Source organism: Pollachius pollachius, assembly GCF_949987615.1.
Source record: "Pollachius pollachius genome assembly, chromosome: 19".
Classification (NCBI taxonomy): domain Eukaryota; kingdom Metazoa; phylum Chordata; class Actinopteri; order Gadiformes; family Gadidae; genus Pollachius; species Pollachius pollachius.
In genome coordinates this window covers 10,539,050-10,558,325 of record NC_136952.1, presented here as the reverse complement: position 1 = coordinate 10,558,325, position 19,276 = coordinate 10,539,050, and the positions used below count along the sequence as shown (strand labels likewise).

Here is a 19,276-nt window from a genome sequence, read left to right as displayed (position 1 = left end):
TGTGTGTGTGTGTGTGTGGGGGGGGGGGGGGGGGGGGGGGGGGGGGGGGGGGGAATAATGTAAGTATGCCAGAACTCTTACCTATATTAAAAGCACATTACAGATGAATGCTATGATTGTTTTGACCAGGCATCGAATTTCAGGTGAATAACACCCTGTAGGGCCTCACCTTACAGCTTAATCTGTTATCTAGATGTACTGGTTTTTCAGGGACAGCGGGTTGATTGCAGTGTATTAATGGGGGGCCGAGCTGGGCTGGCTTTCAGGCGAACAAAAAACAACAACCTAATCTCCCAATGTTTTGGCCTTTCCAAAAGGATGACGCACCAAGGCTTATAGCCTCTCTAGAATGTCACAGTTGTTAATTCTATAAAAAACGATATGCAGACCACTGATAGCTGTGTTTGTTTTGTGTGTGTGTGTGTGTGTGCACAAGGGAAGTGCTTGTTCTTGTTCTTTACCAAAAATAAACACTTGTATCAATTCAAAAAACAATAAATAATTAAATAAGCCATATTCCCAGTTTTATCTATCTTCAAACTTGTGTCCTCTGTTGTGTCCTGACTTTAACTCTCGTTCATATTCTTGACCCACAGTGTTCTGGAGATGCTGAGCTACTCCAAGTTCTCTGACCTGGAGACATGGCTGTGCATGCCCTCCACTCTGCTCCCCAGGGCCCTAGAGTCCACCCTGTCCTCCTCCTCCTCCTCCTCCTCCTCCTCCTCCAACACATCCGTCCCTTCGAACCCTTGTTTCTCTACCTGCAGCGACACCGGAAGGCGGGCCATGCCGGAAAGGTAACCAGCCAATCACAGCAGCCTTTTTTCCCCCCTCCAGCCCCACTAACGCATAAAGAAAAGACAATGACCTTAAGTAGTAATATCACTGCTGCGTACCCCTGCTACGTACTCCGTCATGTGCTTCTCAAGGAACTAGCTTAGGAGCAAGGATTCTGAATCAACTCTGCCTCCTGTTGAGTTTAATAACAAGTTTAAAAAAGATTGGGCCCGGCTTGGAGTAATTGATTAAAACCGGCGATGGCCACCAGATGTCTTTTTAATGAAGTTTTAGAGGATTCTCTCCCTCTCCCTCTCCCCCTCACACTCTGCTGTTTTTCCAAATCTCTTCCCTCACACCTTCTCCCTGATGCTCTCTTCCCTTTTTAATAGGCTCTTACCCTTTCATTCTCTCTCTCTCTCTCACCCTCTATATTCTCATCCTCTCTCTCTCTCTCTCTCTCTCTCTGCTCTCTCTCTCTCACCCTCTATATTCTCATCCTCTCTCTCTCTCTCTCTCTCTCTCTCTCTCTCTCTCTCTCTCTCTCTCTCTCTCTCTCTCTCTCTCTCTCTCTCTCTCTCTCTCTCTCTCTCTCTCTCTCTCTCTCTCTCGCTCTCTCTCTCTCTCTCTCTCACCATCTGCAGTTGCCTCATCGTATACCTAGCCACGTTTTCTCCAGTCAACCTATTATCCTTGCTAACAAAGTTCTTGTGTCTGGCACCATGACGATGACCATCGGTATGCTAGGTAGAACAGACCTGCTAGGACTGCAGAGTGACACAGCAGGGGGGGCAGGAGAAACAATAGGTTTGATTGTTATGCGTTGAGGTGATGAGGATATAGTAATCATTATGGGCTGGCTGGGTAATGATAACACATAAGCTGATAAAATCTCTCCCTCTGGGTTGCAGGTAGACAATGGAAATTACCATAGGCTAAATTCCAGCAGGGTTTAGCTGTGTTTAGTGTGTCTGTCTGCTCTGCCTAGCACTTTCAATCGTGTGTGTGTGTGTGTGTGTGTGTGTGTGTGTGTGTGTGTGTGTGTGTGTGTGTGTGTGGAGAAACTGAGTGTTGTTTTAGTTGGTAACTTAGAGGCAGGTAGACTTTCACTGACAAAAGCTTCCCTAACTGATCTTGCTTTGTTGCAACGGCCATGATACATGATGCGCACACACACACACACACACACACACACAAAACACACACACACACACATATACACACACACACACACAGAGAGAGATGATTGCTGGACACACACACACACACACACACACACACACACACACACACACACACACACACACACACACACACACACACACGTAAGCTTAAACCCCTGCTGGGCATTGAAACACTTGAGCAGGGCAGCACCTTCAATGGTAGACCTCTACTACGAGTCGGGAACAAGTACCGAGGAATCTGTAAAAACAAAGACAACAACGATATATTTGCTCACTTTGCCGCAAGTCGGCCAGACCTGTCAGGGGTGAGGGTGGAGAAGCATGTATGGAGCATATAGCAGCTGATATATGACAGCCACATCATCGGACCATGAGGCTAAGCGAGAGAGAGAGAGGAGAGAGGGACTCCAGGGGTCAGTGGAGCGCCCTTTCTTGTTGAGTTGGAGATGTTGAGCTGGAAGGATGTGTTGGGGTTCTTCTCACTGAGGAAGAGGACGAAGGGCGTGGATCGCGTCCGGGGGTCATGGCGAAGCCGCAGCTACGTTGTCACGGACGCGAGGTAGTGGAGAAACCTTTTGTCGATAAGTAGTATCATAATAATGATAAAAATAATAATATTTTTCAGATTTTCCTCCAGATTTTCTTAATCGAGAATATTATTATTATCATTTCTTTAGACCGTCTCAGTAGGTTATAATAATTTCCTCTTAATATAATAACAATACATGAAGCAGGACTTCATGTATGATCCACCGATGGAGATTTCTTGAAGATATATGTGGCGTGTCTGTTTTTAGTGCGTTATTTTATGCTTTAAAATGCAGTCATAGACTTTTTGCCAAATAACGACAACATATTGAGAGTTTCAGTAGGCAAGGTAAGGTAGTACCTTGTATTAAACTAGGTTTAATCAAATCCATTTGCTATTGTTGTTAAACTGCTCAGAGCTTGCGTAAAAATGTGGACTTAATTTTCAAATGGAGAACCGAGTTTATACAACCAAATTATTTATTTTATAACACTTAGTGCTATAACAAACACACAATCTCATTACCATAAGAACCGCCCATAGTTACTGTCTGTAATCCCCTATTCCAGCCAAACGTGTGTGTGTGTGTGTGTGTGTGTGTGTGTGTGTGTGTGTGTGTGTGTGTGTGTGTGTGTGTGTGTGTGTGTGTGTGTGTGTGTGTGTGTGTGTGTGTGTGTGTGTGTGTACGTGTGTGTGCAGGTAATCAAACAAAACAAGCTGAATAGTAAGGCCTTTCTCAGATAGGTAGGACGGCTTCTGTCCTTCCTGGGATACATATCTGACAAGTACAGTCACAGAGCTGAAGGCTGAATAGACCTGTAATACCGCCACTCATCTTCCGATAAAAAAACAGCACAATAGGTCTGTTCTGACAGTTTAGAACGAAGACGGGATTGGCTGTTTGAAGGGATTTGTCATTCTCTGTTGAAAATCTTGACTAATACTATTATTTAGTTTCCATCTGATTGCATTATAGTTGACCGCCCTTTGTAATGACTGCGATAACAGTTTATCGACGGCATGCCAGGCAAAACAAATGATGTCAGCCGCAGGGGGAGTATGGGAGTCTTGCAATATTTCATACGAGTTGTTTTCCTTGTGTCTACAGACTTGTATCTCTGTGTGTGTGTGTGTGTGTGTGTGTGTGTGTGTGTGTTATTGTGTGTCTCAACATGAATATATGAGTCTCTGGTGGTAGTTTGTGATGGGCATTTGAGTTGGGGAAAAGGCATTTGATTGGTGTTTCATGGGAACATGATCATCAAGTTTGCAAGCTTTCTCATTGTGTTTGTATCAGCCACTGCTGGTTGCTGCCGACATGGAGAGACAGGAAGCTGTCGCGGTTCATACGAAATGCAGTGTTTGTTTTGGAAACACCACATTTTTCCGAAGGCTCCTCGACTAGGCTTTGACAAATACTGGAGTTCTGAGGTGACCTATATATTATTATATTTCTGTATCTGCCATTTAGTGGGCACTTTTATCAAGAGCGCCTTACAATAACGTGATTGCATACATACCTAAGATCGGGGATCTAACCCACTTAATGCTGGCAGCCTTCTCTTCCAGTGGAGCTGCGCAGTGACTGCTGTCACCCTACCCTATGAGCTATTTAATTTCACCGCCTTTGTGTCAAAGTGTTTTATCATCAAACCAGTGCAGTACAACATAAAGTCATGCTGTACAAAGAAGTTCTGTGTCAAGAGAGGGGTACGATCATATACGTACAAACACAAAACAAATTTAAAAAGTGGTAAAGTACGAAGTAAGGGAACTACTTTCTTGCCAACTTATTTTTGTATGTGTTTTATGTGTCTAAGAAGTACTTTTCACACGAGCAGCAACTAATACAATAATGAATGGAAAAGTACTGCACAATAAAACAGTTGCACTTTGGTCACAACAATCATACACACAACAATGATAGACATCCAATCATTACCCACATACAGTGTCCAGAGCAAGGCCGATCGGGCTACAAAGATTTATCATCAAGTATTGATGTTCGCTTGTACTTTGTACTTTGGGGGCCTTTCTCTTACACACTGGGGTCCCCCTCCCTCCAGGCCTCAGGGGAGCGAGGTGGCGTTCCTCAAAGCTGCGCTCGGGACGGAAACCCCCTTCCTCATGACACCCCTGTGCCCCATCCTGTCCTCCACACCCTGCTCGGCGGTTGGCACGGCGACGACCTCCACCTCGGCGACGACCTCCACCTTGGGAAAGACCCCTACCTCTGCAACGACCTCCGTCTCTGCAAAGATCCCCACCTCGGCAAAGACCTCCGCCTCGCTGATGACCTCCACCCCTGCAAAGATCTCCACCTCATCAAAGAACCTCCCCACCTCGTCGAAGACCTCCGCCTCGCTGATGACCTCCACCTCGCCAAAGATCTCCACTTCGTCAAAGACCTCCACCTTGCCGAAGACCTCCACCTCCGCCTTGCTGAAGACCTCCACCTTGGGGAGGGCCTCTGCCTTGACCTCCGCCTCGGGGAAGACTTCCCCCATCCACTCCACCTCGCCGGCGGAGCCCGTCCCCTCCTTCCAAGGAGGGGTCAGTGTCAGGAAGCGCCGACGGCTGGGGGCCAGTCCTGGTGGGCTTCGCTGGAATGCCGGAGGTGGGCTATCTGTCTGTCTTTGTTCCTGTCGGTTGGTCTATCTGTCTGTTTCCCTCTATATTTCTGTGTTTGTCTGCCTCGGTCTTTCTGTCTGTTTCTCTCCGTCTGCCTGTCTGTGTGTGTGTTGTCTGTGTCTGTGATCCTGTCTATAGCTCTTTTGTTCCTTTGCCTCTCTCTGTCACATGGTGCCTCATGATTACCATCAACTGTCAATCACTTACTTTTGAACTTACTTTACTTATTGTTTTGTCGTCGTTTGTATCCAATGAATGGCTTATTTGAAGGTCCTTTTGCTATATCTGTTCGGATTTCACTGAAACAAATCGATGGCAGTTATGGACCAAAGCTTGGAGACGCATTCTTATAAATGTATTCAATATTTGAGTTTGAGGATTCGGCTCTCCAAATGGCAAAACAAGCCTTTTCTTTCAAATAATAAAATTTGGCAATGGTCTTCATCAATTGTCAATAAATTCACTTGGTAGATGAACATCAAAAGTTGTTGGGAAACAATCCCACTCCCACATGCACACACGCACATACCCAAGTGTACACACATGCGCACACGCACATACCCAAGTGTACACACATGTGCACATTCCCAAGTGTACACACACGCACACATACCCAAGTGTGTGCACATGCTCACTAGGGTCCCGTTTGTCTGGACAGAGTTTCACAGTGTTGACATTTAGCAAGTGTCTCCTCGCCCCACCCTTCTGGAGAATGATAATGCGCTTCCTGTTGGGACCGATTAAACCCACACAGTCATCTCATCTTCCCCCCCATCCCTCTTCCCCCAGCATCCTTCTCCCCCTCCTCCCTCCATGAATACAGCTTTGTTTCTCCTCTTCCTCTTTCCTGGTCCTCGTCTAATCTTTCCATTTCTGTAGTGTTGCTGTTGGTGACAAGCTTTTTCTTTTATAATGGCATATTCTGCTTTGTAGTGTGTACATGAACAGTTGGTCTTGTCTTCCCGATTGTTGTAAGGGGTGGAAATACTGATACTATTCTTTTAAGAATACATCTCAGAGGGATGTGAGAATAGTTCCAGAGAATGGTTGATTGTTTAGGTATTTTACTACTGTTTCTGTGTAATCTTTAAATACACGTTATAATACATATTATGTAATCCGATCCCGTGCTTAAATTCACCCCAACAGTCGTCTAAACATTTTCCTCCCTTGTTTTGATCTTGTGCTGTTGTTACTCACATTACGTCAATGCTCAGCAGTTCTGACATCCACCGCTAGAGGGGGCTGTGACTTAAGCGGCGAATCGGAGCAGAGGGGATAACGGCGGGAAGGCTGCGTGTTGTTCGGTTCAAGAGGTTAACCACGCACCGTGGTTAAAGTGTCCACATTTGCCAGTGTCATGGAAACTGAACCCAATGTTCCGTTCTCTCTTTATCCCTGGTTTGAAGGCAGAAATTCACGATAGCTTTCAAATATTTGAGTGAGAATTTGTTTAGTGTATTGGGTGCAAGAAGAATGAGAAGAATTATGCACTTGAAATTCTGTTTTGTTTTTTTTACATTTATTAACGGCTTCCAAAACAATATTGCCTAGCTTCCCCTGAACGATTTAGCTGCATTTCAGCACAATTGAACTGTCACCAGAAGGTTCTTAAAATGAATCTTTATTGAGGGGACGAAAAAAAGACGTTTAAACCGGTAAGCAGTTCAATATAACCTGCGTAAATCTACCAGACTGTCTTGGTGCATGTACATGCTTGCACATATTACTGCTGCACTTTCCCTTCGCCTCAGATTTAATTCCAGATATTGATTTTACCGTAAGGGGGGGGGGGGGGGGGGTAATTGGATTCAGACGGGCTAAAACAAACCGATGTGTGTGTATGTGTGTGCGTGCGCATATAGGTCAGTGTCACTGCTCCTCAGTCTATCTGTACCTCTGTCAGAGGAACTCTGGGAGAAGTAGTTCATGCAGATGAGTGCATACCAAAATGTTGTGCCTTAACCCTGCCATTCACGTGTTTTTTTATTTGATCTTATATTCACTGTTGGTCTGCTTCTCTCTCTCTGTCCTTTTGTGACGTCCTTTCAAAAAGCCACTATGTGTGAAATCCCCCGCAGATTTGAGAGACCTTTTACAGCGTTGTCTCTTCTTTAGTTCCCTCTGAAGATGAAGAAGTGAATTGTCTATGAGCTCTAGCTACGGGGCGCAAGTCAGTTGGAAGTATGATTCGTAAAACAGGATATTGTTTTGAAGAGGTTGCATATGACACATTGTGTCAGCTTAGCGTGATGTTTGGAAGCTATTTTCATGTCCTTTCTTGCTCTCTTGGTGTGCTTTGAAATGGTGTGTGTGTGTGTGTGTGTGTCATAAATAGACCAAAGTGCATTTCCCTGAGGTGCAATAGTGTTTGAGTGCAAGACAGAGAGAGAATTGGTAGAAATAATGTTAACGGTATGTATCACCAACTTCTCGCTGTCCGTCTTGTCATTCTATGTACTCTCCTTGTGGCTCTTGACCTCTTCTTTTACGATTCACCTGTTTTTCCTTCCTGTGTAATACCTCCACCCCCCCCCCCCCCCCCCCCCCCAACCCCCCGGTTCTGTGACTGCACTGGTGTAACAGTTGCCATGGAAACCGTCTCCGCAGCTCTCAACCACTGTGTCGACAGGATTTCGTTTTTTGTTTTTGAGATCTAATACCATGTTGCCAAACACGGTCCCGGCACACAACAGGATGTGACTGATTACAGCTCATCAGTTGTTGTGGTTTTTTCCTGCTGTTTTTAATCTTTTGTGTTTTGTGAAACATCCTTGCCTTACGTAAGCTGACCTTTTTTAAGAATATTGATATCCTTCTGTGAAGGTCAGATGTCTAATTAACGTTGTGTAACCAATGTTAAATGAGTGTTTCAGCTAATGATCTCCTTTACAATTAATTCTGTTGAATAATTTTGTCTATAAAATGTAGTGAAATAACTGCAATGCCGCCCACAACTTCACAGAGGCTAAACTCATCCTTTGATTCAGCTGAAAAATGAAACAATGTAAGCATTCATTTTTTAAACTGAGAAAGAAAATAAGATACATAGGATTTGATTGCCATAGGCAGCACATATTTAGCATTGCTACTTGATCAATTAATTAAAAGTCAAAACCAATAGAAAAAACTATTGTGTAATAGTTTTAGTTAATGTGATGGGGTGTCACATTTACTGATAAAACAGTTTATTTCTAACAGCAACATCGGCCGATCTAATTCTGGTTATATTGCAACTCGCCATTTATAACAGTTTTACACGCGAAGTCCATATCATGACAATACTGTGCATAAAGAATATAACGATTTATGTTGTATGTTTTGGTGGTCATGATTCATAGTCAGTCTCTCGACATATCGAAGCGGGCTATTTATCTACATAACCTACTTTAATACATTCTCAAGTATCGGCCAACACAAATATCCATTAATTTCTTTATTTTCCTTTTGAGCTTCTCGACTTCGCTCATTTCTCCACTTCCCGGGAAGTGAATCTGCACACCCATACTGGTGATTCTGACCCCTTCACTGCCCAACTAGACATAGGTGAAAGTCAGTCCGTGTTCCAGAACCTAGCCGATCCAAAAAAGGTCACCCTTTTTCAGCCAGACAAATGTTTTCGATCGAAGGTGAATTCAGATGCATGTCACCAAGGAGCAGGTCGGGGGATTTGCAACTTGCTCAAGGATGTCTAATGTTAGACAAGTGGAAAAGAAACATAATACCTTATATCTATCCTGGACCTGTGTACATACTGTACAGTAGTCCAATAACTGCAGAACATGACCTGTATGTCGACAGAGACTTCCTGTCTGATCTTATAGCAATCGTGAGAGCACTCACAATTACAGAAATATCCTATCCTCTTTATTACATGAACTACCACTTTGCTTTGACCCCTAATGTAAGACTGAACTATCCATTTAGATTCCTTTCTAAGAAATCAGTGTAAAAAGTACAGGGTTTCCATATTTGTATCAGTTATACGTTTGATTTGTTTTGCTACCATACACAGATGAGTCAGATAATCACAGTGATGTGACATTCAGGAGTTGCTACTTATTCCAATATTCGGCGGACAGAGGATGAATGCTATTGAGGGACTGCATAGCAATTAGTGTATTAATCCCCACGGCTTCCTATGCATTTTTAATGCATGCAAGCCTGCCGATACCACATGCTGCTGTACCACACACACAGACACACACACCTGAACCTGATACGTTCCTGACCTGTAGCCACCCACGGTGTCCTGCATGCGCTAGCAGCCTGTACACTCATTCCTGTAAAGAGGATACTGGAGAACACACATGCACACAAGCATGCACTCACAAATTCACATCTACAGGCAGGCTGGCCTTTTTAATCAGGCAAAAGTCTCAATGCAAACGCAGGAACCTACAACAACATCAAGTCATCTCGGGATGCACCAGTATGCGTAAAGTCAATGATTGAAGTGCATATACTTTTACTATGCACACATGTAGTACGGAGACATATATGTATAAACACACACACACCCTTTGTGGTTTAAATGTAAGTATGATAATGAAATTTTTGATAGCCATTTTTTTTTCTGAAATAAAAACAGTAAGAGAAATGTAATAATAAATTCAGTTCGAGCAAAAGTATTTGTTTGAAAGAAGTACAGTCTTGTGTGTGAAACTCACAAGTCCGTCTGACTTTGTTTGTAGCCTTTGTGTTAGCTCTAGCGCCTATTGCAAATGGTGGAGCTGCTTGATCAGACATTGCAGTCAAAGTGTTAAGTCATCACTTGGGACCCTCACTCCCACGGCATCAGACCTCGCTCCTAGCGCACCCTGTTACTCGTGTGTGTGTGTGTGTGTGTGTGTGTGTGTGTGTGTGTGTGTGTGTGTGTGTGTGTGTGTGTGTGTGTGTGTGTGTGTGTGTGTGTGTGTGTGTGTGTGTGTGTGTGTGTGTGTGTGTGTGTGGCTGCTACCACCATCAAAGGACATTGGCTGCCCGAGTTTCAACTAAATATTGACCGGTTGTTCTGGTCAATTCAAATGTCGATAACTTCTTTTTTACACAGTCAGTTCCTTTATAATAAGAAAGAGAATAATAGAAAGAACTTTTCCACAGTCCACATTTTGGCCTTCAAACAGAATCATAGGACAGGCCATGTGCAGCTATCCCCTTTGTTTTGAACCATGAATGTCAAGAAAATGCAACTGCAATGTGCTAATAGTTTTTCATTATGCTGCACATACCAAAAACATTTATCTAAAACAAGAACACTCATTCCCTATACCTAACAACAGCTTGTGTGTTGTTGTGTGTATCACTCTGTAGAGTGTGTGTGTGTCCCTAGATGTGTCTGTCGGTTGGTCTGTATCTGTGTCTGGGTGTGTGTGTGTCTTTCATTTCTTTCACAGCTCATTGAGTTAGCTCCCGGCCCACAGGGATGCAGCTCCCCTATTCGCGTGTGTGTGTGTGTGTGTGTGTGTGTGTGTGTGTGTGTGTGTGTGTGTGTGTGTGTGTGTGTGTGTGTGTGTGTGTGTGTGTGTGTGTGTGTGTGTGTGTGTGTGTGTGTGTGTGTGTGTGTGTGCGTGCGTGAGTGTGTGTGTGGCATAAGGCTGTCCATTGTCACCTGGACGGTGTATGATAACGTCCAGTGTCTCTGGTTTCTCCCCAGGCTCCGTTCTGCGTGACTTCGGGGCCCTGGAGCTGTCTCCTGTGTCGGCCAATGGGGGGACAGGAAGATCAGTACCAGCAGCAGCACAAGGAGGAGGAGGAGGAGGAGGAGGAGGAGGAAGTAGAAACCGAGTTGCGAGTGGAGGAGGAGGAGGAGCAGCGTCAAGGACATCATCACCGACGGTGGAACCGGCGGTCCCGGTGAGATCTGAGGATCACGTGGCGCTGCGGAAGGCGGTATCCGTTGACGACCGCCTGCTCAGGCCGGCCGGCTGGGAGTTGCAGCAGGCCGGGTTGCTGGGTCACCTCGAGAAGGGCAGGAAGAAGCTCCGCGGCATCCAGGTGAGTCCCTGTGTGTGTGTGTGTGTGTGTGTGTGTGCATGTGTGTGTGAGATGGCGGGTCATTTGTGTCTTGATGCATTAATGTAAACAGGTAATACTGTTATATACATTGATACTGAAAGTGTGAATTAAGTGTGTGTATGTGCGTCGGGGGGGATTAAGTGTGTTTCAGGGCATACATGTTGCACAATTTGTGGCGTGTGTGTGTGTGTGTGTGTGTGTGTCATTTTGTCAGCTTCACTGGAAGTCTGTGACACTAGCCTTGTTGAGAATTAAGATTAGCTCCATTCCTTTTTCTGTAGTCCAATTCTCTTAAGCGGCCCCCAGCCACCCTAACTAGTGTTCCAATACAGAGAGAACACAACACACGCACACACACATGCACACACGCACACACACGGCGGTGAGTCAGTTTTGACAGACTATACTTTGGCAGCACTGATGTTAGCTTGGAAAAAAATTCACACCATCTGTGACTGAACGAATCATCGAGCAACAAGGACAAGTTTGGTGTAGACTGACGTTGGTCTCCAGATGTAGCGATTTTTTAAACTTTTGGCCCAGAATCAGTTTATTTTTCTCTGAATGATACTTCTGTCCTATTGTTGTTTTGTTATGTAACTTATTATTATTCTTTAAAGCCTTAGTGTGTAGAATTTAGCAGCAACTAGAAGGGAGGTTACAGATTGCAATCAACTAAATACCCCTCATTTACATTTACATTTAGGGCATTTAGCAGACGCTTTTATCCAAAGCGACTTACAATAAGTGCATTTGTTACAATAAGTACATTTGTCATAAGAAGTGAAACAATATATCGCTGTCGGTACAGTAAAGACGTTCATAGAACCAAGTGCAAGTATTACAATCGCTAGGCTAACCCATTCCCCGTGTAAAGCAGCGATAGCAGCTACTGTAGATGCTACACAATTAAGTACCTTGAATAAGTGCAATGTACAAGTGCCAGGACGTACAACATTCAATGGTGGCTGTGTATTGGTTTCTATGCAGAGTCGAGATGAACTCTGAACAGGTGAGTTTTGAGTCTTTTGCAGAAGCTGGTGAGCGACTCTGCGGTCCTGACATCGGTAGGGAGCTCGTTCCACCACTGAGGTCCCAAAACAGAGAAAGGTTGTGACTTTGCTCGACCTTTGCTTGCTCTTAGCGATGGCGGTACCAGACGTCCAGCTGAGGTAGTTGAGCGGAGGGATCGAGCTGGGGTGTGTGGCTTTACTAATGCTTGGAGGTAGGCAGGGGCAGTTCCATCGACTGCATTGTATGCCAGTACCATCATCTTGAATCTGATGCGAGCTATTACAGGGAGTAGGTGGAGGTCTCGGAAGAGGGGGGTTACATGTGAGAACTTTGGTAGGTTGAACACGAGGCGCGTTCTGGATGCGCTGCAAGGGTTTAATCGCAGAGGCAGGGAGTCCAGCCAGAGTCCAGCCAGTCCAGCCACCCCTCCTCACCCCTTCCTTTACAACCACTACGTAGTATTCTGTTACTAGGTATTTCTGTTTTGCGAAAAATACATACATTTATTCCTTATATGAGGAATTTGGTTTGGATCCGTTGTGATCAAAACCCTTGTTACAGGCTTTATGTATGATTTTTTTTTTTTTTTGTTGAAAGATAATCTTTATATATCAAAGAGGCTCTGGGTACCATGAAAGAGCGAAGTCGTATATATAATTTGAGTGTCATTTGTTGGAAAGGCCATCGCCATCTGTCAGATGGAAGGGAAATTCGCTGTGAGAACATGTCTGGTTGACTGCGCCTGCCTCTGTATGATTCGATTTCAATTCTGACCGTTCCCTGCTGCTTTCTGACTCATCAGGACACTTCTTCCCTGATTGATTTTGGGATGCAACACTCTGAGAAATGAAGGGAAGAAGGAGAGTGGCATTGGGCATGTTTTGAGTCGATAATTCGGAAGATCGTGCTCACTTTTTTTGCTCTCTGCATTATGATATTGTCATCTGTTGAAATGCCGTGAGCCAGTCAGTACAGATGGGTTATAAACCTTCTTCCAGGAGTACATTGATTATATGTCTTGTATGATCCTCCACATAGTCAGCTATGCCATTATGCCACTAAAACAAGACCCTCATTTAGAGGGAAGAGGAACAAAATACCAACGTTCAGCCCAAAACGCAACTCATTTTAATCTCAGTGTTTGAATCCGATCTGAGACAGGGGGTTCACTTACACTTTAAGGTAGGGCAGCAGCAGCAGCAGTAGTGTTAGTAGTGGCCTTCATCTCCACCACCCAGCTAGCGTTTAGCACCAAGATGGAGCCAAGATGGCTGCTCGGTGTGCAAGGCCAGTGGGCTCAGCGGTGGCAGTGGCCTCCTAGAGACCAGTACTAGTGTCTAGGAGGCCACCACCAACGCTGTGATGTGGGTGGTAACTGGCTACTTTGACCTTTCCTGCCCCTCCTGAATAAGTGGGTGGAGTATCGTGCCTTATTTTAGATAAAAGGGTGGGGTCTGTCTGTGGGAAGATTTGTGTGTGTTTAAACGTGCATATGTTTGTGGTTTGTCTATTTAGGCAACAGTTCCCTAGTTCTTGGCTGTGGAACTGTTCCCCCCCCCCCCCACACACATACAGGTCTCTCATGTGGTTTCTGGAGCCATTGCCTGTACAAGGTAGAGGAAAAGGTACACTGGTTCTAAATGTCTGTTTTCTTTTTTTTTGTGGTTATTTTTGCATCGTGTGTTTCGGTCGTGTCTTAACATAAACCAGCCTGCTGCTGTGGTGGTTTGAAGCTGTAGACTCCTGTGTCTCTGTGTGTGTGTGTGTGTGTGTGTGTGTGTGTGTGTGTGTTTCTCACGTCATCGAGGGTTCATGGTGAATTCTCTTCTAGAGCGATGAATAGTTTTCACTTGTCACCACTGTCAAAGCAGGCTTTTCAAAGCTTAGAACCTTTTTAACCTAAATATACCTTCCATTAGTGTCCTTAAATTAGTGTCTTTCTTTCAATATTTGGTTTTGCGTGAGGCACAAGAGGACTGCTTGTCACAATAATTTTTCCACTGCCATAGATATGAGGGGGTCATCCCCAGGTCATCATGTTCTGCTTTGTTAGGAAGCTAAAGAGCTGTGCAATTATATCATCATCATCATTTCTGCATTTGAAGGGTCAATGCCAGAATGAAGCAAGTTCCTACAGAAAAAATCCTTATTGGGAATAACTAAATGTTCTTTTTCATATTAATTTCGTGCATTTTGACGTCCATTCTTAGCAAATGACTTAGACATTTTAATAAAAATGTCACTTACGTAAATGTGTTCAATGTTGTGTTAAATAACTAAAAATTGTCATTAACTTATTCTCTTTAAATTTTCAAATAAATGGCTATACCAATTATAAGTGTCAATTAATTGTCACATTGGGAATTATTAGGTTAATACTTTCCACACACATATCATCTTCCACCACAAACCTCAGTGTTACTGGGAAATTTAATTTTAACTTGGAACAATAAAATTCCTATGACTGCTCCTACTTAAATCATGGTTATGGCTCCTTCTCTTTCCCCTTCTGTCTTATTTTAAATAATCAATGATTTAGTGCTGTCACATTTTTGGAATATCTCAGAGAAGCGTCTTCTAGAGCGGCACAAAATCACATCTCACTTTCTTCTTATTTTTAAATGTCCCCGAAACAATAGTGACTCATGAATGAGGTTGTTAAAATGAATCGTTATCCCACTGCTACTGAGCTTTTATTTTGAAGCATAAAAAAACAAAAAAAAGCTGTCGGAGAGCTGTCATTATTACTCAGCACAGCTTGGACAATAAAAGTAATACCTTTCCTTTTTCTTACGAAAACAAAGTAACCCCTCATTATCAAACCAAGTGTTGACTGTTAAAGTTTGACAATCTAGTTGACCCTGAATGGAGTGTGATTTTTTTTATTAAAAATCAAGGACAGCCCCAGGCACATTCTTACCATTTATTTTTCTATTAAGCATTATTTTTTCCTTGGGAGGCTGCCATGGCGTGAGATGACACTTTATAGCGGGGCCGTCCAGGTAAATAATAGATCTCAGAGCACCAGAGACGGCCCGGCGTCAGCACGATGACAGAAATATTCTCTCTCTCCCTCCCTCCCTCTTCCATCCATCCATTTTTTGCCAATAGAAAACCCCTCCTCTTGCCTACTGGGTATTTGCCTTTGGCGTTGCAAGAAAACGAAGAGTTTTCTTTCACCAAGTTATTTCTGGAAAGTTGGATGGTGCATCGGGTAGGGGTGTGTGTGTGTGTGTGTGTGTGTGTGTGTGTGTATGTGTGTGCGTGTGTGCCCCCTGGGTGTAGCAGCAGCAGGTGGTGGCCTGGTGGTGCACCCGAGCTGAAAAGGGGGAGGTGGATGGGAGTGGGACGGGTGCTGCATTATGTAGGAGGGACTGCTGGTTCCTGTTCTCTGGCCCTCTCGTTAGAGCCCTGGCCTCACGGGGCCCCCATGGGGCCACGGGCTGTTTTTGCAGTGAGTCAAATACTTTTCTTTCAGGGAATCGTGCATCTCCTGTTTTGTGAGGCTGTTTTGAGTTTTTTAGATCGAAATGTTATTGTTATTTGCTGCCTTTTCTCCTCTCTCTCCTCTCCTTTCTACTTCTGTCTACTACCCCATGCTCTATTTCCTCCTCCTTGTCTCTTCTCTCAAAAGCGTATTTATTTATTTATTCACACACAATGATTTCCAATAACTGCTCCGACAGCAGCCATGGTCCAGACACCCAGACCATATTTTCTTTTTAATCAATTTTTGATGTGCTTTTATGGACAGAACAGTTGATGCCCATTTGTTTTGCGCGTTGGACGTCCCAACTCGACGGTGTAGTTGTAGTGCCGTTTCTCCCCTCCAGATGGCCCTACGAACAGAGCGACCGCAGGGTGCATGTCTGGATACTTGGGAGTATCCAAACATGTGTTTTAGCTTTATCATTTCAACATGGCCACTGACCCCAATGTAAAGAGCACAGCTGTATCGATCTTAATAAATCAATGCAATCGGTCTGAATGTTTTCATGATTTTCTGAAGGCAGTGCCCACACCTCTGAGAGTCTGACCGTGTTCCCTCCGTCCCCTTGTGCTGGACCACTCGATGAATGTAGTGGCTTCCAACCGAGGACGTAGTTAAGACAAACGTTTCTGAAGGGCTCCCTGTTATAAAACAAGCTCTCCCATCCGAAAGTGAACTGCAGCTACCTGGCAAAAGCCCCCCCCCCCCCCTGCCCACTCCGTAGTGCGGTGCGTCCCCCAGGGGCTGACGTCTCCATCGGGGCTGACAAAATGCTGCGTGGCCCGTGAAGGCCTTAAGGGGGCATGCTTGACTTTCACAAAAAGAGTGAATTTTAGGAGTCTCTCCTCAGACCGCTAGTCACTCTTCCGCTGCTCCAAGGTCTCCGGGAGAGCGAAGGCAAGGTGCTTATACTCAAGAGTTCTCTTCCTTAGGATGGAGCTGTCAATCGTTTTGTTTAAACATGTGAAGCAGCACCAACTCTATCCTCTGTCCAGCGACCCTGATATTTCAGGCTGGACGGGGCTTTTTACTGATTTAGAAATATCTCAAATGTTAACATGTTTTTGGTTAGATATTCCAGATCTTTTGTACTTGCTAGGTCGTATAATATATGGATTTATTTCTGATGATATCATTTGTGTATTGAATATATTTAAATATATATGTTATAAAGGTAATTTAGGCAAACAAACATAATTTATTCCTGCACATGTCCTCCTACACATTGTATGTGTACTGTTTACCTCTGGCTATACCACCAGATTTGTCTTCATATCACCTTGCTGTCTTTGGGTTTATTTATGTTCACACACACATCAACACACACACACACACACACACACATGCACACAGTGGTGCTTTTAGTAATCCAAATCCCGCGGGCCTCATCGTATCAGGGCACAAGTCAAGCAATGCACTCTGAACATCTATTACTCTGAAACCTCCGTGGGTTTAGCCCAGCGAGAAATATTGGCGCTATAAATTCAGACTGCCATCTTATTAAGCCTAATCCTTCAGAACAACATGTGTACACACACACACACACACACACACACACACACACACACACACACACACACACACACACACACACACACACACACACACATAGAGCAGTGGTTAGGAACGCAGGGTTTGTTGACTGGCGAGTTGGATTTCGCTAGCCCCACTCTCTCCGATTCCCTCCTCCCTCTTCTCCCCTTCCATCCTTCACTTCGTGTCGCTCATTTCTGCATTTAAAAAGCGCATTCTTGCCTTGATGCCATTTTCTCCAGCCCTAGTGAAAGTATGAGTGGTCTGTAAAGTTACCTGCGCAACTAGTGGAACAAGGGGTGAACCTTGTCTAATGCCCACTGATTATGTTAAGCTTATTCACACTCTCAATCTATTGTTACAGCAACTATTGTTACATTCAACATTCGCAAAACCCTTCCATGAATCAAACATAATTTAGTTTCAATCAGCCAGACACATATTGTTAAATTCATTCTCACCATTTCTGACTTTACCTATTTGTGGTCATTGCTTAGGCTACTCAGGCTATACCGTTCATTATCGACATTTCAAATTTCCTTTTCAATGTAGGATAAACCCTGTGTGTGTGTGTGTGTGTGTGTGTGTGTGTGTGTGTGTGTGTGTGTGTGTGTGTGTGTGTGTGTGTGTGTGTGTGTGTGTGTGTGTGTGTGTGTGTGCACGAGCCATAGCTCTGTCTTGGTGTGGAGTCATGGCCGCCTACCATGAATCTCATGATCCCGGACACACCCACAACCAGTCAACATGTGATCATGATCCCGGACACACCCACAACCAGTCAACACTTGATCATGACCCCTGACACACCCACAACCAGTCAACACTTGATCATGATCCCTGACACACCCACAACCAGTCAATACGTGATCATGATCCCGGACACACCCACAACCAGTCAATACATCCTCCCAACCAGTTGCTCAGTCACCCAATCACCGGACAACTGGGGCCGGGACTCCTTAGCAAACCCAACCTATACTATTAATAATCACCCCCCTCCGGATCAGCTGACCACCAGGAACCAATCATCAATTCGTCATGTCTGGCATTTGAGTTAGTGCCAGCGTTTCAGGGAGCGTCTCCATCACTGAGCCATTCAGTCAGTCAGTACGCTTTGTTAGCCTCACCTATTCACGCTCATGCGTCACTCACCACTGCTAGTCTTTGAGCCGTACAGCTAGCCAGCCAGCCGTTCGGCCACTGAGTGCCGCGGAGGGTGCCAGACCTGGGAGTCTCTGCCAGAAGGGACGAGGGGGGGGGGAGGCCATGAATGCTAGCATTGCTGAGCCTAATTAGCCCGCAGGAGGGGGGTAGGCGGTGGGGGGGTTGAGGCCCTTACAACCACAGTACAGTGCAGCTACTGACCGATATCAAAATAAAACCTTGTTCAATTAGCAAAGGGAGAAATCGGTGGGGGGGGATATTGAGAGGATGTTAATGGTGTGTGTGTGTGTGTGTGTGTGTGTGTGTGTGTGTGTGTGTGTGTGTGTGTGTGTGTGTGTGTGTGTGTGTGTGTGTGTGTGTGTGTGTGTGTGTGTGGCCTCGTGTCTGTTGTTCATGAGCCTAGATGCCTGAGCGTGCCTAACCATCAACCAGTTAGCAGCCTGTGATTTGACGGGTCAGTTCGATTATGACAGATGGAGGGTGAGTGAGAGTTGATCCTGGTCGGGCTTTGACCAGGAGCTACTGGTTACTGACACATCGTCAGCATCATCATCATCATCATCATTCTCTTCCTCCTCCTCATCAAGTAAACCGGTGTCATTCAAAACTTGGCCAATATTTAATTAGGCCAAATCAATCGTGCCCATAGATCTCCTTACTTTATGGCACACAGTGTATATGTGTGTGTGTGTGTGTGTGTGTGTGTGTGTGTGTGAGAGAGATTTCCCAACACAAGCACCAGGTCTAACAGTAGTTACTCTATGATTACAGACCCTTTCTTAGATCCCAGGGCCATCCTGGTCATTGATGTGAATGGGTAATAAACTATTCTCTGTGTTTAATTGGTTCTGGTTGTTCATTTTCTAAATCTGGCTCTCTTCTGCTCTCTCTTTACAATTCTCCAATCTATTAAGTCAACGGTAACAAAAACGATTT

General features: G+C 44.7%; 1 protein-coding gene across 1 annotated transcript in view; it reads left to right on the top strand.

Annotated features, from left to right (window-relative positions):
• Positions 1-19,276, top strand: part of ankfn1a (ankyrin repeat and fibronectin type III domain containing 1a) — a 101,507-nt gene that overhangs the window by 1,395 nt on the left and 80,836 nt on the right. The window contains exons 4-6 of the mRNA XM_079756823.1: positions 597-797; positions 4,557-5,107; positions 10,778-11,118. Of these exons, the coding sequence (XP_079612949.1) occupies positions 597-797; positions 4,557-5,107; positions 10,778-11,118 (1,093 nt within the window). The remainder of the gene's footprint in view (positions 1-596; positions 798-4,556; positions 5,108-10,777; positions 11,119-19,276) is intronic.